The following is a 24,563-nucleotide window of genomic DNA, read 5'->3' as shown; positions in this document are numbered from 1 at the left end:
GCCCCTGGACGGCCCTCAAAGCCCTGAACTTCATTTGCAGCAGCTGTCCCAGCCAAGGGCAGGCTGGGCTTGGGATCCCTGGAGGCTCCCTCTAGTTCAGCAAGAGACCCTTCCAAATTTGGAATTTGGGTTTCCGTGATTGGGAAGTGTGCATTGCTCTCACCGCGCTTGTGTCAGACGTGGCCGGAGAAGCAGCGGCCAGGGGTACACAGCACACTTTTACCCAGGGCTTGGGGTTGGAGCAGACCCTGAAGGGCTGGCACGGGGTTGGCTGGGCCCCTGAGGCTTCAGCCTCAGATCCTCAGGGAGTGAGCCATTCAGCACCAGCAGGATCTCCCAAATATGGTCTCCCCTGAGCTCAAGGCCAAGGTACAGACTCAAGAAATGGGGCCATGGTTTCAGATGCAAAGTGAGGGCTATAGTCACCTGGCTAGGTATTTTGGTGACAGATGTGGCTACGGAGCAAGCTAGGAGAGGAGGTCGCCAGCTTTTCTATAAAGGGGGTGGCTCAGAGCCTTACAGACACACACTACCTTCACATTCATAGGAAATCCCACACCCGTGCTGACAGCAGATGCTGTGGTCCAGATTTAAATGCCCTTCCTAGTGTGAGGAAGTCAAGTCAAGGTTCAAGCTGGCTGGAGTCCTGGCTCCCCCAGGAAAGGCGGCTTCCACTCAGCCTGATGAGCTAGATGTGTGTAATTAAGAGCATCCCAGATCCCATGTGTGCGCTCACCTGGACGAGCCTCAGACTGACCCGTCAGATGCGCCTAAGGCGTCAGATCCACGTAAGGCGGCTGCTGATTGCTGCTCAGGCTAGAGCACCAGCACCTCCACGTGCTGCAAGGGCTCTGCGTCCTCCCCCCAGGGCTGACCTGGGAACGCAGGGATCTGTAGATCGGACTCTCAACTGAGGTTCCCAAGCCTTCATCCCAGGAACCCAAGTTTGGGGCTTCTGCATTTGCCTCTACATCTGCCGGGCAAAGCTGGGCTCAACCTCTCCCAGGCATCCCTGAGAGCTGGGGTGAGGACCCATGCCACGAAAACCGCTCCTGAGTACTTTCCATCCTAACTTCGTTAAGGCTGGGCCTGCCTGGAAAGAGGAAAATGCGACCATCCACAACACGCCGAGTTCTGGCTTAAGAACAACTCTACCCCCGCTCCCCCACCCCTACCCCGCAACTACATGCCAAGCGTGGAGCCTGAGCAGTTCACCCAGGTCGGCAGTGTGGGTACCCCCAATCACCACCTCCTCTGGTCCTGGGAGCACATTCGGACCCAGGGACACAGCATGGTCTTGCTGGACAAAATGACAAGGATGGAGTGACGTCATTCCGAATGGAACCCTGCGTCACTCCTGCACACCTCCTCGGCAGCTGAGGTGACAGGAGGCGGAGCTCTGCTGGGGTCGAGAGCCGGCAGCCCAGTGTCTCTGCCCTGGCGGAGGGTGGACCAGGTGTCACCCGCAGCGCGGCCTGCAGAGCAGTAATACCCGCAGCCCCTGCACATCTGGAACACAGTCTGTGAAACCTGGGGCAGCACAAGCGCTCACACTTGCTTTGGTCTTCAGAAACTGGAAGTGGAAAAGCTGACTCAGTTATGACTGCGTTTCCATCACGAGTTTTAAAACATGTTAACAAACCCTTGAACTTAAAAAACTGAATATGACTGGGGCATGGAAAATAGTATAAAATACTACCTAGAAGTAACTTTAACACATTTATTTTATCGCCAGGCTCGACGGGCTCAGACATGCATCGCCCACCCTGTCGCCCAAGAATAAAAAGAAACAGACACTCATTTTTCAAGGTATTTCTTTTGTAAAGGAGCCAGATTTGGCAAGTAGGCTGAAAATCTTCCAAAATTCTGTACAAATGTGTAATATACAAATATACACAAGGCTTTTGCCAAGAAAAGACAGCACAACGACAAATGACAGAGGCGGCTTTGGTGTCACATACCACCTAGGGCATCGCAACACCCCCGGGGATGTGAGGGGTGGATGGGCCACAACGTAGGCTACACATGTAAAACACATTACATTACATATGTACACTGAAGTATAAAAGACCCACTGTCCCCTTGGCCGGCTCACAAGCCCTCTGGCAGGAAGGAAGGCCATTCACCTGTCATCCCATACGAGGGGAGTTCCTTTAAGCGGAAGAACCTTGCCAAATGCAGTGGTTCGCCCTAAAAACCATTAACACAAGGCATGCCCTTTAAGAGACGGGTGGCAAGAGTGAACTGAAAAGACGGACCGCTCCTTGTGCTCCTGGAGCGCCTCCTCCTCACTCCATCTCAGTGAACCGGGCGAACATGGCCTTCCTGACAGCATCTTTGTAGGAATCCGCACCTGACAGTCCATAGGCACTGCCTTTGGCTCCTAGGCCAGCTCCTTTTAGCCGGACTTGAGCCTGGGGGAACAAAACCGCTGTCAGCAGCTGGCAGGTGGGCTATGCACTGCACTGGAGACCCAGAGCAGGTTCGCAGACTGAAGGAAGACAGGCAGGTGGAGCCACAGCCCCCGACCGCCACCGCCCAGTGACTGTTGAGCATCCGTGCCTCGAAGATGCCCCAAGTGCTCCCCTGAAGCCCAGGAAAGACCTGGTAATTACGGGCACAGATCACAGCAGGACAGCCTGGTGTCAGCAGAACTCGTGTGCACAGGATAGAGACGGTCTGTAGAGCCTGACCTACGCAGTGTCTCCGAGTCCGAGAGGGCATGATGACTGGCCCCGGCTCTTATCTACAAGGCCCCTGGGTGTGGCTCTGGCCCCGGGACTGTTTCTCAGTCAGGGCTCTCAGCAACTAAGGGATTTCTCATCATGAACGAAAATACTACTAAATTATAATTTGTTTCATACGTAACCGAAACTGCTTATAAAGAAAGCACGTTACCTTTTAAAAATCCAAGGCACGGATCTGAGTTGGTGTTAGATAAGGGTTTATAACAAAGGACGTAGAAATACAGAGTCCTTAGGACACAATAGGTTTTATCGAAAGATACCAAAACACCGGAAAAATCAAGCAAGGGTGCTTGCGCCACCCCTCCCAACGGGCATCTTAAACGGAGGGTGACGGGAGAGCTCAGGGACCAGCGCTCCCACTCCAGCAGTAATGGCGTGACCTAGGTAAAGGCAGGCTGTGGCACATCGAGCTCACGTCGCCACCGAAGCCCGATCCTGCTTACCTCGATGGGGGCCGTGATGCCTTGACACTTCCTTCCCAAACCCGAGCCTTCCCGCCAACCCATGGCTTGTAGCATCTTGTTGCCGATGTTGCTGTGGTCGATGCCATCCTTGGTGGGCTGCTCGTAATTCCTGCCGGTGGCAAACACAGAGTTACTCACAACGGCCAGAGCCCCAGCGAAGGAAGTGGAAAACGTGCATCACACGTACACAGTGCCAGCGTCAAACTGCTTCTTGCGCTTGGGCTCTGGAGGTTCTGGAATGCCGTACTTCTCCCGTCTCTCTGCGGCTCGATCTCGGTACTTCATCTACGCGGCAGAACAAACACTGCTAGAGACATTCACACTTCACTCTGTACGCGCCTAACGCGTCTACGCTCCGGGACCTCAAGGATTTTCTTAACACGGAGTCCGGCCTCTGATGTACCAAATATTCTGGCTCTAAGGTCCCCAACCTTTGTGGCGCCAGGGACCAGTGCTCATATGAGAATCTAATGCCTGATGATCTGAGGTGGAGCTGCACTCACCGGCCCACTGCTCACCTCCTGCTGTGCGGCCCGGTCCCTAACAGGCATGGACTGGTACTGGTCCACGGCCCTGGCTTCCCTCCCTGCATTTAGTTATATCTAAGACGGCAGGCTGAGAGACATGAACTGTGCGTGGAGCCTGGGGAAGAATGACGTCTCCAACAAGCAGTTTCATTTAGCCAGCCGCCACTCGTCACACTCCTCAGCCTGCCAAGGTCCTAGAGGAAGAGGAGGGCAAAGCTGCCACTTCCCCTCCGCGTCTGGACAGGCCCACCTCCAGCGACAGACAGTGCCAAGGAGGCTCCAGCAGGCCTGTTGAGCGGTCCTTCCGGAGGTGGCACCGCAAGTGGAAAGAAACAGGAAAGCAACAGCCCTAACTACAGATACCTCGGAACTACTTGGGGTAGGAAATTCCAAGTAACTTACCCACTAGCTTCTATCTGCATTTACAGCCCTGCCTGGCTGGCCCTCAAAGTGCCTCGGTAACCACCAAACCCTGCCTGTTGCTGGCCTCACAGCCTTCGCCTGCCCTCACCCTCGCTCTGCCCTGCCCTGCCCTATCCACTGCTTCCTTCTACATCGCCTGCAATCATCTTACACCCTGTTGTCCCCTGGGCCTAGTCTGAAGCCTCCTTCATCGCCCACGAAGGCGTCCCTGGCTAGGCCAAGAGATCCCTCTCCTTCCACAAATCCAGTGTCTTTCACCAGCAAGCATCTGGCATTCGGGACTGTGAGCAGTCTTCGGGGAGTCTTCCGTGCTTCCCCACACAGGGACAGTGCAGGGCTCACAAAGCACAGTCTGAGTCCAGTCTACAGAGACCACAGCGGCCAGGTGAGTATGTGACAAATCCTACTCTACCCCTGGGACATAGAATCAAGCGCTACAAATAAAAGCTAAAGGCAGCGACCCCAAGATACTCCTTCTAGTGGCATGTCACCCCTCATTCACCTCTCTCTCCCGCAGCTCCAAGGCTTCCAGCTCCTGCTCGCTCAGCCTGGATCGTCGGTAGATGTCCATGTTTTGCTGTATGAGAAATTTCAGACAGTCAGAATTCAGATCATCCTAATTAGAAACACAAGATTATTAACACCTACCATAGACCACAGGCACACCTCACTCTACTGCGCTTCATGGATAGTGTGTTTTTTACAGATCGAAGGCGAGACCCTCCACCAGCAAAAAGATCACAACTCACTTTACCGTAATGATCTGGACCAGAGCCTGTGACACCTGAGGTTTGCCTGTGTAATCGGGAACGGCCTTCCAGAAGGCCTCAGCACGGGCATTTACTGAACTTTCACTACTGTCAGGGCTCTGACTGTCTCACTGCCTCCCCTCCCTGCCGCAGACCGGCCTGGAGCAGCACAGCCACCTTGTGCAGGTCCGAGAGCTGCTGGTGTCTGACCAGGGCGTCTCTGTTCGGGAACTGGCGCCGGCAGAGCAGGCAGGCCATCTTCTTCCAGTCGGCCAGCTTCTCTTCCTCACTCTCAAGTCTTTCCACCAGCTCCTCTTCATTGTCACTGTCACCACTGTAAGCAGCAACCAGACCCCTCTGGGGAGAAAAGGAAAGTGGATCATTGGGAGTGTACAACAGGAAGACAGTGACGCTATGTAACTGGATAAAGTAACACTCTTTCTTGTCTTAAGTTTCTCTTCCCAGACCAATAAAACTACTTACAAATGCAATAAAACCCAACTGAGCTTAAGAAGTCAGGCCTCATTCACTTCATCTCACCTGCTCTCACACAGGGAAAACAAAGCCCCGAACAGGGATTCTACTCCAAATACCCACCAACAGCGACCACTTCCAGTTTTAAGTAGAAATCACATGAGCCAAGACGCAGCTGAGATTCAGAGCGAGACACACACCACAGATAAGTCTTTGAAACATGGGTGGTGCATCCTTACTTTGAGGGGATTCTCCTCGTCTCCGTTTCGCACCAATTCAGGGATGAGCTGCTGCCTTTCAGCTAAAGCTCCCTGGGAAACAGAATAAGCCTTAAGCCTCACGTTTTACTTAAGTCCCCATTATGAAGTATGGCCACTCCTGCTGCTGTTACCTTCTTCTCGAAGAGAGCAAAGCCAGCATCTGCTGCAGCAGACTCTCTCCTCTCTTCTTCTCTCAAGGAATTGACAGGTTGAAAGCTGTTTTTAAAATTTTCTTTCTGCTTGTTTAAACTCTTAGCCCAGCGTTCCATGTCTTTGGCGATCTAATGTCAAAACAACCGCGAGGAAAAACATTTAGGTACAGACTTGGAAAACACTTAATCTCCTGTGCCATTGTACCAAGCCATTAAGGGTCTTATCTCAACCACATGCTCTGTAACAAAGCCGCTTTTGCCCTTCTCCTTCGAAATGTCTCCATGAGATGCTACTGCATACAACCACAGCCTTTAATGAAAACCGCTCAAAAGCATGAGTCTTTCAGGATTTTCCCCTTAAGTACATATACAAACCAACATACAATGTATGGTAACACTACGAAATGGCAAAATCTTCTGCGAACTTGGTGTAAATAAGATGTGTGGCCCAGTTTTTAGGAACCCAAATAAAGCTAACATAAATTCTACAACCAAAAACAAAACAAAAAATTAAGCCCAATACCCTAGAGAGAACGGTGGGTCCTCTGGCTGGATCATATTCTCACCTGCTGGGCTGTTTTGCTCTTGGGTTTCTCCTTCTTTTCCTTCCCTTCTTTTGCAGGAGGTAGGCCCGCCTGCTGGTGGGAGCTAGCCTCTGCGGCCGGCACGTAGGTCTCCTTCTCTCCATCCCAGTAAAGGTACTGCTGAGTTAAGGAGTTGTAGTAGTACTAGAAAAAAAAATTATGCAGACTTTTTGCTATGGCGAACCATGAACTTAAAGAATTATTTTGTCAAAAAGGCACAATAATGTTTTGTCAAAAAAACCTAAACACACACAAAGTATGTTGTGAACCAGTAACACTTCCTGCTCAGAGGAGCTGCTGTACACCTGGGATAGGTGAGGATGATGACCGCCAGCCAAGGTGGGGAACTTCTTGGGCGAAAGTAATTAATGGTTTCTTCTTGACAGTCTAATTCCTATTGGTTTAATCCCTGGGCCCTGAGGGCACCCAAAGAGCAATGAATCTGACTCCTGTCCTCAGATGGACCATTCATACGAACCAGATGGCCAGAACAGGTAGTTCAGGAGGAGGTCTCATTCACACATCCTTCGTGACAACCAGTTAAAAGCCCGTCCCCAGGTTTAACCATACAGAACCCTTGGGACTCTGAGGCAACCGAACGTGGTGCTGTAAAACAAGACTAGTTCAGAAGCCTGGACGGAGGTGACAGGTGAAGGGAACTTATCTACAGTCTGTGGGAAGAGCTGCCACAGCAGATAAGTAGCATCTGTGTCCTGTATTTCCCAGTCACTCACTCTACCTGCCCAACAAGGACCCAGGAGAGACTGTTACATCCCTTCCGGGGAAGATGGTATGGGTCACAGACGCAGAAGTCACAACTTCTATGGCCACCAAGGAGAACCGCCTGGGAAATGATCAGATTTCACAAAGGAGAGAAGCGGAAGCACCACGCAGAGGCTCGGCCTGCTCAGGCAGGTCCCGTGTAGCTTCACACCTCTCGGAAACCACAAGCTCTCAAAGCCTAGTTCCTGCTAAAAGCACTTATTTTATTATTCTATATATACAGCTTCTGGTCATAAATAGCTGTTTATTTATAGAGTGTTAAAGTCGCTTTTCCTCTTTAAAATTTACATACACCACCAGAAATAAAATGTCCCTCCACATATCTAATTTCTATCTTCAAGAATACACAGGAATACTAAGTAAAAGGAAGTGGACACAAAAGGTCACATGTCACCTGACTGTATTTATCTGAAATGTCCAGAACAGGCAAACCCACAGGGATAGAGAGCAGACCGTGGCTGCCGCAGTGAGGAGGGACTAGGGAGTACTAATGGGTACAGGGCCTCTTTTGGGGGCAATAAAATGTTCTGCAATTAGATAGTAGCAATGGTCACACAACACCGTGAATACATTAAAAACCACTGAATTGTACACTCTAAATGGTTAAAATGGTGAATTTAATGTTATGTGACTATTACCTCAATTAAAAAAAAATGTACAGAAGAATCACAATTGAAAACTTCTATCTAGGTCTTCATGGAAAGGTTAACAGTCACCTGTCACCTTTAACTTGACAAAATCATCCACGGTAACAGAAGTCAGAACCGTAGGTACAGAAGGGGGAGAGTACTGGCCAGCAAGGGCCACGGGGGGACTTGCGGTGCGCCGGGAACGTGTGTACACACGTCGATGTTCAAAGGACTGCACACTTCAATTTTCTGCATGTACACTATACCTCAAAAGTTTTTCTAACCCATAAATTAAAAACACCACCACCAACAACAAAAAACCTAAAATAAAAATCACATCTTGATGGTTTTGAAAAGTCAAAACTAACCTGGGCCGCTTGCTCCACTGCAGAGGATATTTCATTTCCTGCCTCATCAATGGGCTAAGTGAAACTGAGACATTTTTGTGCAACCGAGGAGGAAAACAGCGCAGTTACCTGTGAGTTGGGGTCATAGTACAGCCCTGTTGTTGGATCATAGTAATAGCCCGAAGATTCGTCATACTGGTAAGTGGACGTGTCAGGCACTGCTGCAAAAACAAACCCCAGCGGTCATCCCAGGCAGGCAACTGGCTGTGTTCACATTCTAAGCAGCTGAGATGCGGCAGGCCTTAATGGTCTTCTTTTCTCACATCCCCAAGTGTCCCTCTGATACCCACGAAGGGGGAGGAACTCTTATTAAACAAAGGCAACAACTAGGACCTTCCGACTATCAGGAGCCCCATGAGGTTGGCTTACCATATTTGGTACCAGGAACTACACCAGTGGGGGAAGCAGCAGGGGCCTGTGTACTTGTGCTAGTGCTAGGCTGTGCTTCCTCAGTCTGGAAAGAACAGCAGCTTCAATATAATTTCAACTGTACAGCCTCTTAAGATAACTAAACCACTACAATCACCCCGGAGGAAGGGCTCCCCTGACACGCACACTGTAGCAACGATCTAAGGCAATCCTTGAGGCTGACACATGCTGACAACTTTCCTCCTAAAGTCAAGTTAAAGCATGCAGGAAGTATAAACACACCCTGTTTGGAATCTTACAATTAATATATACACAAAATTATCACCTAATACTGTCAGACAGAGACAAGTTAAGGTTGGAATGTGTATTATTCAATCCTGGCTCAGACAGCAGGAAGGATAATACTTGTACAGCAAAACAGAGTTTTCCCAACAGTCGCCAGTTCTATATTTAGGACAACAGGATTACCGGAGAGCCGGGTGGATTGGAGGTTTGATTATACAGCTGGGGACTCTGGGACACTACAGCCGATGAGGTAGTGGTCGCTGCCGTGCCTGAGGATATAAACACGAGGGTTAGGAAGAGCCGAGGCACTGAACTCTAGGCCAAATATCTTTATCTGTAATGCCCAGTCTAGCCTTCTGTCTTTGTATATGTCAATCCTCAATAAGCTGACACTGAATACCCCAGACTTACGACATTTTCATTTTTATAATCCTACTAGAATGTGACACACGAAGTTAAACATTCTGTATTAACAGCTAAGGAGAAGGAAGGGATGAAAGAATCCCTATCTATACTACGGTTAAGAAAAAATTTAACTATAAGGCTTTTATAATTCTGGAACAAAAACTAAAACAACAGCTTCTTACAGCGGACCTTCTGACTGATGTCTGGGCACCAGGCTCCAGGGCCTCTCTCTCTCTCTGCTCACCTGAACCCAGGTGAGCACTTGAATGTCCCCTCACCCCAAGCCTTACAGAGAAAAGGACTAAGAGCTTTGGGTCTAGCTGGAACATCTAGGTATAGCTCCTCAACTGGAGGTGTTCACACAGAAAAGAAAAGGGAGATGAAGTTTGCTACCTGATGCAGATGACGTATCAGGTTCCAATCCTCCAGCCTGCTGCTGATAAAACTGTTGGTAATCCTGTGAGTACTGAAGAAAAGTCCACATTTAAAGCTGCTGTCTCAGACACACTCTGGAGGCCACAAAGTGGATGCTGGTCGACATGACCTACCTGAGCATACTGGGCATAGCCATCTTGGCCTGGCTGTAGGTAACTGTAGTCGACACTGCCTCCTTCACCACTTTGAGACTGCAAAATGCCAAAAAAAGAAAAAAAAAAAAGAAAAAAAAAAAAGAGGGAACAGATAAACTCAGTGGACACCAAGGAAAGAAACTAGAAAGTGCCCCCTACAAATGGAGAGCTTGGAGAGCTTCCACGCCAAGCGCCACAGCTCACTTCTGTGACGTGAGCAATACCACCATACTACTTTGAGCAAAAAGATCCTCTGTCTCACCTGGGTAGACGACCACTGAGCAGCAGCAATGGCTGTACTTGCCACAGAGAAGGCGCTGACCCGGTTACCATCTGGGAGGACCAGGTCTCTGAAACCATAAAGATCCAATCATGTGATTCCATCTTGGCAACCAGCAACCCCACATGGCCAAGGGACCGGCAATACACTCCAGCCTTTGTTGGGAGGTCTCAAATGCCAGCAAGGCCACTTTTCGGAGCAGTAATGGGTTTCCACGAGCAAAGTCCCCAGTGTGTGAGGATCCCGGTAGAATCACTGTTCTGCTTTGTACCCTGCCACCTAATGAGGTGTTGGATGAGCAATGATACTGGAAATGGGAAATTTACATTGCTAGACTGAAGATCTAAATACATGAAGCTATTAGCATGCTGTTCTGGAAGGATTATATCCAGATAGGTTTGCGCTATCTTAAAGCAGTCAGCAGAGCACATATTCTAAATCCATCTGCCACGTCTGCTTTTGTCCTGCTCTGAAGTTTTCTGGCAAGTGGTTATCAAGGACAGGCGGGAATAAGCTCCAAGAGGAGATAACTGGTAACTAGGGAGGACAGTGTCTCAGGGTAGAGAACAAGGGCCTAAGGTGCAGTTAGTAAAGCATCTCTGGACGTGTGTGCCTATGCGGCAGCTTGAAATAAGGATAATAAAGCCACTCACTTTCTGGCACTTTTTGCAAAATCGACCCCAATAGTTTTGCCATCGATTTTCAAAGGAGGATGCAGACTCTGTAATATCTGAAGCAGCTGAGAAGCATCCTGAAGGAGAATGTGAAGAACAATTTCATCGTGTAATTAAAAATCTCTCCTTACTACCTACCCTATTAGAAGAAACAGAGCTTTCTCTTTAAAAAAATTTAGCCATTCATTACTGTCTACAGATAAGAAACCTTGAGAAATAAAATATCCCTCCTTCCACCAGGACATAAAGGTATCTAGTATTATTAAAGGAATAAGTGTTAACTCACTCTAAAACAAAGTACAAAGAACTAACCTGTGGCTCAAACCAGTTCTGCCAGTTATCCAGAAGTATCTGCATTACTTTTACCACTTATCAAAGTAATCAGCCTGTAATTTCTCACTGCAATAACTGTCACTACATGTAGTCCTGAACTGTGGGCTCCAGGGGCCTTACAGACAGTATCACAAATGGATGAAGCACAACTGCCTCTCAAAAACTCAGTTTCTTATAAAGGGAAAGATTCAGCGAGCACCTCACCATTGCAGAAGACAGTTGTACAAACGCGAAGCCTCTGTTCTGCTGGGTCTGCCTGTCTTTTATGAGGCGAATGTTATTGACAGCTAAGGATGCGTAGGGAGACAGCGCTGTCATGATGGAATCCACCACAGTGTGTGGAGCTATGTTTCGAAGTATGATTGCTGGGGGTGAATGAGACAAATTACATATATATGCTTTTCAAGGCACGTTTAAGTACAAACAAACAAACAGATCCATTCCGGGAGAGTCTTAGTATATCTTTCACTCTGACATGGAGAAGATTCTAAAAACCAGTGTTTTACAGGACGAGAAGCTGCTGCTGCTCATTAAAACAGGGTAAGAGAACAAAACCTTCCAACTAGGGTCAGCTTCTAACATAAACGGGCCAAAAGGTTACACGTGAACTTACTATCACAGTAGTAATCCACAGACTGAACCGATTCGGTGGTTCCAGGGGGCACTTCTTGTTCCGAGTCTACAAGAAGGGAAGGAGAGCGGGAGACTCCGTGATTGAAGGCAAACGATAAATAAAGCAATGTCTTTTTAATAAAGAAATATATTCAAACAATAAAGTCTTAATTTTAAGTAAATGAAGTGATTTCTTTTTCAAGTATTTGTGGCTATAGTAAAATCTCATTAATTTCGACATGATAAACGTGGATGCAAAAACTGGGCCCGTGGGGGAAATGACATGATCTCTGTACTAAAGAAAAGCAGATGCAGACTGCAAACCAGGCAAGCAGACTTAATTTTGAAAAATAAAAGAACACTCTGCGCTCTCATAACCAGCAGCAGCATCTCCCGAACCTAAGGTAAGAAGGTTTAAGGAAAATACACGAGTTACTCGATTAAATGCCCTATAATCTATACTTTTCCTCTGGTTCACAGAAAACCCAATCAGTCAAGTTTTAATGCATATTCCAAACAGCTGAATCTGGGCTTACCAAATTTGTCCGCTCCACATCGGAAGCATTTTAGTCTTTTCCTGAAATTGTTAAGGCAGCACTGGAAAAAAAAAGTTTTACCTGTAATTATTTCTCATAGTAGACCAGGCTGACTAGTGACAATGCGGGTTAGAGCGGTGGGACCGTGGGCAAGTCCCAGTGAGCAACATAAAAAGCAGAAAGTGCTACCATGTATCCAGACAAAGGGACATTAACCTAAAAATTAGAATGCTTTGTTATGTGAATTCTTCCAAGAAAACCAAATCTTGGAGTATTTTGAAGTAGAATTTCATTTTTATCAAGTTGGGGAAAAGTGTCATCTCACCCCAAACCCCTGCAGCAAGCCACTGGCAAAGTTCTTCCTTGTATCAGAAGAGCAGTATACGGACCGTTCTGTGTACACAAACACAATGTAAACGGAACACTGTCTAGCCTCCTACTGGACATGGGAGGCATGCAGAACAAAGAGTCTGAGCACTTTCATAATGTCACTGGTAACATCCAAGTTCAAAATGGTACACTGGTAATGGGACTATCATAGACCTTACATAACTTGAGCAGGGTTCATAAGTATTTTAGTTAATGTAATTAAGAGCCTGCCAAAAATTGAGAGCTCTAGAATTAAAAAACAAAACAAAACGAAACAAAAAAACAGTAAAATAAAACAAACCTAAAATCTTAATTAAAACACGGGGCTTAGTTAGAACCTGGATCTTAATAAACAAAATCTCCAGTGTTCCAGAGATTCTATCCTCTAATGTGTACACAGGACGACCCAAATACCACCCTATGATAAAAGCTGGTGATTGCATACTTTCATTTCCTTGTTTGGATGAACATACAAAAACCCAAAAGAGTTCTATTTGAGGAGAACACAGGCTTACCTTGTTACAAAGCCAATCTTCAAATTTAGGTCTGGGATTACTATAATGCATTGCAATGTGCTTTCCTTGAATCACCAATTTTTTCTGCAAAAAAAAAAAGGAATTAGTTATTCCCATTGTGGGGAACATGTGTCCATTTTCCCAGGGCAGAGCACACTTCGGAAAAATCAGTGCTCTGGAATTAAATGGACAACATACGGGGAGGACCAACCACCGCCACCTATACTCTGCCCATCCAATCCTTCAGATAGGCAGTAAGAGAATGGGATGCGGAGTAAAGGTAAACGGAGTCAGGGAGTGCTGAGAAAGCTGCCAAACACTAAACGCTGACATGCACCAGGCCGTTGTCTCCAGCAGAGACAGGAGTCCTAACATTCAGCATTGACAGGCTGCCTGAGAGTGACAGTCTATTTCAAAAAGCAGAAAACACAACTCTCCCAATTCTGAGTTGTCTCCTACTTAAGCCCTTAGCATGGTGTCCTTGGGCTTCGCTTCGGTTTGCCCCCAGTCCCCCATCCTATGCAAAGCAAAAGGCTTAATATTTCCCCTTCCCCCAAACTCCTGCTTCAGGATGTGTCCTTTGGGGGACAAAGGGAGGGAAACTCATTTTTAAAGGGAATCTGGTTACGACTCTCTCTCAAGAGGGACTATTCTGAATGCCATCGACTCTAAAACAGCTAAATGAGATTTCTTCCTGCCAACTGCAACCATGTAATGTCCTAGGTGACAGATGTGTTTTTCATTGAAATAGATGGTACTCTCTTCAAAATGAGTAACCAGGAGGCCAATGAAGTTTCTTCAGGGGGTAGGAAAAGTTGGTAAATGCTTGTACACCACCTCATCCTTCAAGTCAACCATGTGACTAAAAGGGACTTAATTTGAAAAGGTCCAGACTCCAAGCTGAGTCAGTCTAGCCAAAAGTAAACCCAGCACTTGCCCCCAAAGAGCCTTCATTTAATAGGAGCACCTTTCTTCTTTCTTGGGGGGAGGAGGGGAAGGAAGTGGGGTGTTCTGACACTATCAGAACAGATTTCGGTAGGTTAGATATCCAGATTTTTAAAAGGACTCTAACCCCTCTAAAAACATACATACTGTTGAGCAATTTGGTTCTTGCAAATCCTGGAAGAGTTAAGACATGCTGTGAATGTTGTCTCTGCAACATCTAAAGGCAAGACTGCATGTCTGGCCAAGAGGGAAGGTGCTAAAGGGCCATCTGGTCCTTGTGTTATACAGAAGCAAAAATAAAGAAGCTGGGAGATATGTCAACAGATGTGTCCTGGGGGAGACTCCAAACTACCACTGAGTCCCTAATCCTACTGGCCTTTTATTTCTGGAGTGAATTTGAACTGTAATGAAGTATTACACATCAGCACAGCTTTGTATACATTAAAATTGTGGAGATTTTTAAATGTCGTACAGGTTTTAATTTCTCAAGAGTTTTAAACTCCCAGGGAAGTCATTCTGATACGTCCACTGCATCAGAGGATGCGGTCACGTCAAGAAAACAGACTCACATGAAGCTTATGTATGTTCTGAATTTACTAGGATGGTGTCCATGGTATGAAATGAATGAAGCTGAACTTTAACGAGAACAGGTTGTCACCTCTGGGTTAAGAAAATGAGAGGCTTAAAAATCTAACGAATCAATCAAAATGATACCTTCATTAGTGAGTCTTGTTACAGATGGCAATATATTATCAAAGACTATAACTCTCATTTATGGGTGACAAATCATAAAATGCTGCACAAAAGCAACATGAGTTAAGCAAACTTCCCAGAATGCACTTGGTTAAGGTATTTAATACTGTGCTTTGGAGTTCAGCAGAAACATTATATAAGTGCCAAGCACTGAACATTATCTTGACACTTCGGTTAATGCTACATCAAAGAACCATCAATAATTCGCTTTGAACAGACTGTAACAGGCATTCTCAGGGAGATTAGAATGTTAATGCCACTCTAACTAGATTAGACAGCAGCAGGACACCAGTGCCCAGGCTAATCTCACCAGACATTGTTCATAAATTCTACTAGGTCCTTAAATAGTCCTTGAAGACCCATTCGAGCAGTAATGCCTCCAGGAAACTTGTGGTCTCCAGGCAGAAATAAGAGATTATTTATAAAATGCCCGCAGCAGACCTCTCTTTTGTTCTGTTGAAATTGAGAGTTGGATATTCTAAGATTACTCTCAATGAACATAATCAGGTTGGGAAAACGGGAACATCGAGATGTTTTGGTAATTACCCAGACAGGTATTCGGTGGTTAACAATGCCCTGCCAGGTAGCCATGTCTAAAGTCAGAGTGAATTCTGCAATGCAGTCCTTGGTACTATCAGTCTAGTATATCAATTTTAATATATACAAAGCTTTTCGTTTTTTAAAGTCACTCCTTTGGAACAAACCACTCCTTCAACCTTTTTTTTTTAAATTGTACAGACTTGTTCCATTTTCATGAATATCTAGACTTGGTGAGTGAAGCAACCTGATTGGCTTCCATCCAGCTGGTAGCATCTTGCAAGTGATAAAACTCCACGAAGGCGAAACCACGGCTTACACCTAGAGACAGCATTCAGATATAGACGGGATACTCGTGTTAGTCAGTTCCTTTATAACAGGTGAATCTCTCTCCCACTGCTTCAACACTGCGTGACAAAGCCAATTGGGAAGCAGCTTTACAAATGTGACTTGACTTGGGGATCTTCTTGATACTTTGCCATGGCAAGGAACCAAGCCGCCTGAACTAAATGCCACTGGATTTGATTCCACGCTTAAAAAGTAACCATGCAACCGACTACGAACAGTCAAACAAGGAGTTTATAAATCGCTACTTACCGAAGGGAAAAAAAGTCCCTAAAAACAAAGTTTTTATAAGGTCCTCAGATGCTCTCTAACATCGTTTTCAAAGAGTCACATTCCTTTGCCATGGCAAACTTTTCATTCTGAATTCATGTGCTTGAAGACTGGGGGTATCAGGATGGTCTTTAGGGACTGAGGTGGTCATGGGGAAGAGAACCAGAACAGCAGGAACTGAGCGAGCTCTCACCTGTTTTCCTCTTCATCAGCCTCACGTCCGCAGGCTGAGGGCCTTCAAAGGATTCCATCATTTCTCGAATCTGCACAGGATTTTATACATAGTTAATTAGGCTTCGGCCAAACTATTCCACATACAAGGAAGTTCAAAGACTGGAGATTACATTAATTGTTTAATTAGCCAATTTTTAACTTCTATCACCCAAATGTAATTATTCTAAAAATGGAATAAAAGGAACACTTATCATGGAAACCAATGTACTTTCACAGCCTTAGAGACATTCTTTATATGCTGCCTGGGAATTTCCCTCAGGCACATTTGTTAGATTCAAGCCTTGCTCATGGTAATGTGGTCCCTCAGAGGGAAAATGAGATTTAAAAGAGGCAGAGGATGTATCATTGTCTTCTAATGATTAAAAAACAATAGCCAAAAGATGAGGAACTCTCCGAAAGTAAACATTTTCTGCACACCATCTTAAGAAAAAAATTATTTTCTTCCATTTAGTTTAATAGTGAAAATGAACAAAGTTCGAACATTGCTAGGCTCCTAAATCAATATAAACATTAACTGGGCTCACAAGAAACAATTCTGGCAGACCAAGTCCTTACTGCAAAAAGAAATGGAAAAAAAAAAAAATTAATCTCTTTATCCATCATCATAGCAAGTGAAACTTCCAGGAAAACAAACAGGGCTAACCTTGTGAAACAGAGATTCTTAGTGGCCCCAATTTTCTGCAATTATGTGCAAAGGCTGCAGGACTATATAGTCGATCCTTGTTACTTGAGGATTCTGGATCTGCGAACTTGCCTACTCACTAAATTTGTAACTCCAAGTCAATACTTGTGGTGCTGTCATGTGCATGCACAGACATCTGCAGAGCAGTGAAGGATCTGTGTCACCTGGTGCACATGTTCCCGCCTGAAGGCAATGATACCTTGCCTTGGGTCACCCTTAATATTGTCAACAAGTACTCTTTTTACAGTCTATTTAGTGCCAAGTTTTTCAGATTCTTGTACTTTTTGTTGGTGATTTCACTGTTTAGATGACCCTCCAACTGCAGTGCTAAGTGCTACCTAGTGTTCGTAAGTGCGAGGCCATGATGTCCCTTACAGAGAGAAAAAAATTTTTGCTAAGCTTCATTCAGGCATGAGTTATAGTGCTGTTGGCCACTGAATTCAATGCTAATAAATCAACTGTATTCAATAAGGCAGTGTCTCTAAACAGAAGTGCACATAAAACAGGCTTATGCACTGATCCATTGATGAAAATACTGTGACCAGAGAGAGGCTCACGGGAACTTTTGTATTTTTCCCCAGGAGCAATGGTTCAGTATTCAGTGACTTTATAGACATTAACTGCCACAAAAAAGGAAAACTATTTTTCAGAGTGAGAAGTGCTACATTGAGCCAGACAAAATCATGTGACTCAGGTTCATGTTTAGCAACATAGTAACTAAAAAGTTAGCCACCAGAGTAACTAAAGACAGTTACTATAACAGTAGTGATACAGTAACATATATAGCAACACTGTTACTAAAGACAGTTACTCTAAGAATTCACATGTCAATTGGGGAACAAACTAAAAAGGCAAATGATAATGAAGGTGATAAACTGAAGTTCTGGAGAAGATTAAATGCCATAATTTTAAAATGTTTTAAAATTGCCGACAATCAAATTTTCTAAGAATACTGTCCAATATTTGGGAACCTCAGAAATTCTACTTTGAAAACCAGCCATCTATGGTAGAGACTTCTATTTCCTGAAAGCCTAAACACACGAGCATCATAATCTTGTTTCATTACCAGCAGAGAGGTCCTAAAGTGTCAGCAAGGGCACTGCTCTCCCTATGCCACCCACTTCCTCTGTGGGTTCCCAGGGCAACAGGCCTAACAGGGTCCTCGAGGGAACAATCTGATCAACAAGCAACCTTTCCAGAGTTGGCTCCTGCAGCATTTCTTGCATCCCCTATTCCACATGCTCACTGCTGGCACTACCAGAAATCAGCTCTGCCTTCACTATCTACCCACCACCATTCTGTCCTTCCATCATTCTAACCTGTATGGCTTTTGGTTCCAGGCAAAAGCCTCAGGAACTTTCTTTTATACTTAGCTGGGCTTTCAAAGACTCCAGCATCTGGCCCCAATAGCACCTTCCCATCCATCTCTCTTCTATCAACAGCCCTTGACTTCAGTCAAATCAAGCTGGTTGCAAGGCCTTATCTAGATTCAGTATCTTTCTATTCCCAGGTCTATTCATATGGTCCTCTGCCTAGAAGGTCTGTCCATCACACCTTTCCCCCCAGTTCTCCACCAGACCAAAATATTTCTATCCTTTAAGACTCAACTAAACTAATACCTCCCGGGAGTGCTTCCTCACCCTCCACTAGAAACAACCTTCCTCGAAGAAGCCTTCAGAGCCATTTTGCAGGACTCTCAACAGTACCTCTTTCGACACCAATCCCTTTCTACTCTGGTGTCCGCTCATCTGCTGACCTTAGCTATTTATCCATAAGCTTTTTTGAGACAGGATCCATGGCCCTGCATCACTGTAGCATCTAACATAGTAAGGGGCATAGCAGGTGTGCAATGAATTACAAATTATAATTACCCACCATCAACTCTAACATCCCATGCCACATTTGTCACTTCTAGTGTTTAGAAGACCAAAGCTGTGTGAACCCAATACTTATCTTCAGCTATGTCCAAAATTCATTAAACATTAGTTAGAACATTACTTTGGATACTCCAATACAATAAGATACTGGGATGATGCTGTGAAATTTGTGCGTTTATAGCTTTTAAAAACATATTTCAAAATTTCACATTCATTTCGCCAATAACATTGGCTGAGCAGTTTCCTGCATTCAAAGGTTGGGGACATAGAGATAACCAGTTCACATGACAGCCTATTTTCAGAGATCTATAGTCTTATAAGGGAAATGAGATGTGCCATGTTGACAGCCACAGTGTTAAGTGCTACATGACTGTCATGAATTCTTAAGTGCTTTGGGAAGAGAGTAAGAAAGAAGAAATCCTGCCTGGCAGATCAGGAAAGGCTTCACAGAAAGTAGCCTTCAAGCAGAAAAAGACATATTAGCAGTGGCCTTCAGGGTAAGTGGGTGGTGGATGCACCGGGAAGGAATGGGTGAGGGCCACACATACCACTGGAAATCAGGCAGCGTCCAGTCCACCAAGGCCCCAGCTGGCCAGTCTGAGTGGGGAATCAGGGATTGGCTTTCCTTTTTAATAGGCTTCTCAGATGTTTCAAATGGATAGTATAATTTTCATCAAATCAAAGGGTAGTCAAACCATGAAAAAAGTGTTTTTGTGCATACATGCTCACCAAATAAGTAACCAATTTTCAATATTAATGTATTGACTACTTTGTAAGGAAAACTAAAGACGCAAAATTGGCTCCTTGCAGTTAAGGAACTTCTGAAAATGCTACATTGAGCTTTAAAGCCTAAATATAAATGGTAATTTACCTCTGAACCAAGTTGAGAGAACTCTACCCTAAACACAGAAACATTTCAGTAGCTGAGACATTAGCTTGAGATAAAACAGTAACATGAGAAAATAATGGAAGAAGCTCGAAGTTCACTGAGCCTCCTAGACTGCTCATTAGAACTGCTGTTTCCCCTTACATCGCTCTCCGTGATGGTGATGGGAAGGCCGCGTAGCATGATGGTCTTGCTCTCTCGCTCATCACTGATGTCATGCCTATAGTCATGCTCGCCATAGTCACCATCTGAATGGTAGCCATCTTCAGATCTATCGCTGTTCCTTCTTTCACGTTCTCTCTGATTTACAATAAACAAAATTACAATTAAAATCACACTGCACTTATACCCTTTGATCCATTCCTAACAATCTGTTGTTCCCAAAGGGGAACAACATACGATTCAAGAACTCCATGATGATGCTAACTGCAATGTTTTTTAAAACTGTAAAAAAAAGAAAAACAAAAAAACAAACAAACAAAAAACCCAACCTAACAAATGACACAAAACAACGCCCCCGAACCTGTCATTTGGTTTGGGAAGAATGGTTTAATGATTCACTGCACAGTATACCAACATGCAACGCGATACTATTACCTGTTACAAAGATTATGTGCATAGAAACAATGGAAAAACTACAAAATTATATGGGTAGCACAATTCAATCTATGTATGCATGTGGAAAGGAATATGAAAAAAGCTATGGTGACTGAAACACAACTTTTAGAAACACTAGCTGGGGCATAGGGCAGGTATATGATTACACCCGATTGCTTCATCTTTAAAACAGGAATAACACCTACACGAAGTGTTGTAGTGAGTTCATGTAAGTGAAGTGCCTGAAAGAGTGCCCGGCGTATGGCGAGCCCTATGTAAATCCTGGCCAATGTGTCTATTACTATAAGGCTAAATTTGTCTTTGAGGGTTATAGTTAACTCAATAGATTTCAGAATTATAGAGCATTGGAACATAATACTCAAGAGGAGAGAATTTCCATACTCGGTATACTTATTTCGAGAATGCTAGCATAATTCTAACAACTCTATGAACAGCTGCTGGTCACTCACCTCTGGACTGTCATAGTCTCGGTAGTCGTCATATCTATCGCCTCTCCGGTCATCACTGGATCTTTTGTAATCTGAGTCCCTCCGCCTGCTTCTAGACTCACGCTCGTCACGGTCATCCCTGTCTATGATGGAACCGTACCTTCCACTACGCTCTGTTCTACTCACTCTGCCGGGGAAAAGAATTTTCATTTACTTTACAGCAAATCACATTTTGTACGTTTAAAAAACATGGTTGAAAACACATATCCCATAGCTCAGTTTATAAGACAGCCAAATAGTTTAATGTATCCTTTATAATTAATTGCCAAATTCCAGTTCATAAGTCAACCACTGGGAGAACATCTACACTCCTAAATGCAAAGGTAATTTTTAGGAATTCATGCTAAATCTGAAAATACAGATATCAAATGTTTGAGTTTAACGTTTCTGAGAAAGGGTCAGGTTGTCCGAGTCATCCTGTGTTTTCTCAAGCCTGTGCTTTATGTATCACCGCATCCATCCCTGATTCAGAGCTTAGAGAACGAAGGTGGGAAAAAAGCAATTATTAGCATTTCACCCATCTTGATGCATCCATTCTCAAGGGTGTCACACTACTGGAAAACGAACCAACAGCTTGGGTAAGTTAAGTAAGTCTTTTTTCCATCAGGCAGTTAATAAGTAGTTTATTTCTTAGACATAACTAGCACTGTCAGAGAACATTATTTCCTATAACATCAGGTTTACTTTTGGTTACTGGGCAGCACTGGGCTTCATGGGAAAATCTAAAAACAAGAAGCTTACACCCATTTGACCACAACTATACATAGCTCTTTCATAAATTGTTTACCAGATTCATAAAACTACTGTGTAAGGATAAGACAAAAGAAAGATTTATAAGGACCTCATTTAGAGTATACACATTTAATAAAAGAAACCAATGAAAACAAGTAGTCTAAGCCTATTTAATGATGTAAAGTGTGGGGATGAGACACCCTAAAAGGGTAAATGTTAATTTAATATGTTATTTGGAACCATGGACTGCTGACGCAGAATTAAAATACTGACATCACGTGAATGAACATTTTCTGAGTTCCTCTGGGCCATCGATTTGATCCAATCCTGGGACTGGCCTCAGTACTAAGGAGGCAGATGGCTGAGTAAGTAAAGATTGTGTGTTTAAAGCAAATGGTTTGAGTGTGAGAATTCACAGATAACAGAGCAGGCAAACACTCTCATCTTAATTATCCACTAATTCTTTATGTAACCTATGGTCCAAAACTTTTCAGCTCTATAAATCTGGACTATCTTGCTATGCTGGGGACGATGATAAGAAGTGGCACTCATTGACTGCTTACTACTACAGCCAGGTACTGTGCAAAGTGCCAGAATGTAGGTCTTCTTGGCTTCTGCACAAGTTGTTATCTACACTGGGAGCCCTCAGTGACCCATTCCACCCTGCCTTTTTTTTGTCTAATTCTTACTTACCCTTCAGGCTTTATTAGAGAATACTTTCTCCAGGAAGCTTTCCTGGCCATTTCCAGAAATACACACACTTCCTATGTGTTCTATCTAACAGCACCTTCAACTTCCTTTCTCATAGCATGGGTCCCAATGTACTTTAATTCTCTCACTAAACTGCAAGCTTGTGAGAGCAAGGCTCATGTAGATACTCACAGAAATGCCTGACAGAAACACTCAAATAAAAAATTTTCAGTTCCCACTGAAATGTTAACATCAAAGGCATGTAAAGTAGTAACTTACCGTTTGTCTGAACCCATTGTCTTACTGAAGATCTAGCACACTGCTCCAAAAGGTTCAAATTTTTGTTTTTTTCTAGGAGAAAAGAGAGATTGGTTGCTACAAATCTGAGAGATCATTTAAGTCAATCATTCTATAAGCTGAGACATACTGAGATTGGAATTTCACTAAAGCTACAGAAGTGATTATCTAAGGAGGGAAGAAGGTGGGGACCAACTGTCAACATTAAAATCATCCTAACATTTTATTAACAACGAGCAAAGTAGGAAGATGACAGCATACTTTAAAATATTAGATTCTATAGTAAATAACAAACCCGTAAAGGATGCAAGTAGAAGATTCCTTCTCTGCACCTACTTTAGAATTACAAAGCAAAAAGGACAGAGCTGCAATCAGCTCCGTGTTCTGCATCAAAGAAACTCCAAAGGGGTAGATGATCGTTAACACATTAATCAAAATGTATTATTAATACAAGGAACAAAATTAAAAATTTCTGATGAAAAATTTAAAACCTTTTAGAAGCCGAGATGGCTGAACTGATTTAAACCAACACCATTTACAACGCAACGGCTGATCCAAAGTTATTCCAATCAGACAAGGGCAAACCTCGACACGACTTAATTCTTCGGTAACAATAACCACATCTTGAGCCAGTCCTGGGCCACCACGGGCTCTTGAGGCGGACAGCCTGGCCCCGCAGCGCCCAAGCACTGCTAAAACATCACACACACAGCTAGAACGCGTTCGATGCTTGCGAGGTCCGAGAAACTAGTTAACGGACATCCCTGCCTGGCTCCTGCTCGAGAGCAGGCACCCAACAAACATTTGCTCAATTAATAAATGGAAGAGAACCATCTGGGAGAAATAAGGCCACGGGCAGAATTGCTGATACCACCCAGTGTCTCCTGGGCAGTGCCCGGACCTACCTCCGCGGGGTGTCGCGACCGAGATGGCGGCGCCACGGCCTGCGCGACCGACTTGGGCGTCCGACTTTCCCTTCCTCCCTGCACACGCCTCTCCCACCCCCCAAGAGGTTCTGAGCCAGCAGATCAGCCTTCATCAAACAGCCTTCTGGAGAGGGCGGATTAGGTGCAGCTGCGGGGCGATCGTGGCTAGAGACTGCCCGGGGCGCCTCTGAGAAGTACCCGAGGGACAGGAGGAGATGGCTCCAAGCTCACTTGGGCTGGGGAGTCGGAAACGCATCCCAGCAGGAGCACAGAGCCCAAAGGCAGCAAGCTTAAGGCTGGGCGGGAGGACGCCCTCTGAAACCTGACAGCGCTGGCAGCGAAGAGGGGCGCGGCCCTCCAATGCCCCGGGTAGGTTAGCCCCCCGAGAGATCCAGCTGGGGCTGATCGGCCGCCGCCCGCGGCTGACAGGAAGGCTCCACAGGCCTTGCCACAACCGCAAGAGCCGCCGGTCGTCACGGCTGGCCGCCGCACTTACCCTCAAAAGGGACTGAAGTACCAGAAGTAGCGGTTTTATGCCCCAGAATCTCTAACAGGATACCGCCGCTTCACAAAATGGCGCCTCCGTCGACAGCCGTCTCCTACCCACAGTACTTCGCGCCCGCCCCCTCCCCCAACACCCGCCTCCTGAGGCGGCGGCCAATCCGCGAAGGACCCGGCTGCGCGAGGGCTGCTGGGAAATGTGGTAGCCAGGGCGCCTGTCACTACGCCCTGTGTTAATTTCTTGCGTATTTCGCTTTCTTCTAAACCGCGGCGGAGTTGCAGAACTGCCTTTGCAGACAGGGATTAGAGCTCTTACCTTTATTAGGCACAGTAATTCTTTGCCTTTCTGACAAGTGCCTTAGAGACTACAGTTTGCTTTCAATGACATGATATAAAATATCACGTTTAATCTGGCTTTAAGAGAAGGGACGTTAGCTGATCGCATATTGCATTATTGGCCGCCAGATTAGATTAGTAGGCTACTTTACAAAAATCCATTTTCATCTTCATAACCTATTTTGCTGGTGAAGAAATGGTCTCTAGTTTAAGCAAGGGCTCAGGAAAGTCATTTTTCAGGGTTAATTTAACAGTTATTACTTGAAAAGTCTAGTAGCATCTCAAAGTTAACACAGCCAA

At 45.2% G+C, this 24,563-nt stretch overlaps 1 protein-coding gene across 3 annotated transcripts; it reads right to left on the bottom strand.

Moving 5' to 3' along the window:
• Positions 1-1,797: 1,797 nt before the first annotated feature.
• On the bottom strand, positions 1,798-24,044 carry RBM5 (RNA binding motif protein 5). 3 transcript variants are annotated; one of them, XM_016149993.2, is made up of 25 exons: positions 23,923-24,044; positions 22,483-22,554; positions 20,743-20,908; positions 19,820-19,975; positions 16,190-16,259; positions 15,629-15,702; positions 13,147-13,230; positions 12,263-12,323; positions 11,728-11,793; positions 11,319-11,479; positions 10,761-10,858; positions 10,090-10,177; positions 9,807-9,884; positions 9,652-9,724; positions 9,037-9,122; positions 8,569-8,653; positions 8,269-8,360; positions 6,363-6,524; positions 5,776-5,925; positions 5,624-5,695; positions 5,088-5,267; positions 4,664-4,738; positions 3,399-3,496; positions 3,191-3,320; positions 1,798-2,414 (listed from the first exon to the last, which is right to left on the bottom strand). In XM_016149993.2, exons 2-25 carry the CDS (start codon positions 22,497-22,499, stop codon positions 2,289-2,291), a joined length of 2,448 nt encoding a protein of 815 aa, XP_016005479.1. In that variant the 5' UTR covers positions 22,500-22,554; positions 23,923-24,044; the 3' UTR covers positions 1,798-2,288. The 3 variants fall into 3 exon arrangements, with proteins under 3 accessions (XP_016005479.1, XP_036075455.1, XP_036075456.1); XM_036219562.1 differs by having other exon boundaries at positions 23,919-24,041; XM_036219563.1 differs by lacking the exon at positions 3,399-3,496.
• Positions 24,045-24,563: the final 519 nt, after the last annotated feature.

Source organism: Rousettus aegyptiacus, unplaced genomic scaffold, assembly GCF_014176215.1.
Source record: "Rousettus aegyptiacus isolate mRouAeg1 unplaced genomic scaffold, mRouAeg1.p scaffold_m13_p_4, whole genome shotgun sequence".
Classification (NCBI taxonomy): Eukaryota; Metazoa; Chordata; class Mammalia; order Chiroptera; family Pteropodidae; genus Rousettus; species Rousettus aegyptiacus.
The sequence above is the reverse complement of the archived record's forward strand: the minus strand, read 5'-3'. Positions and strand labels throughout refer to the sequence as shown.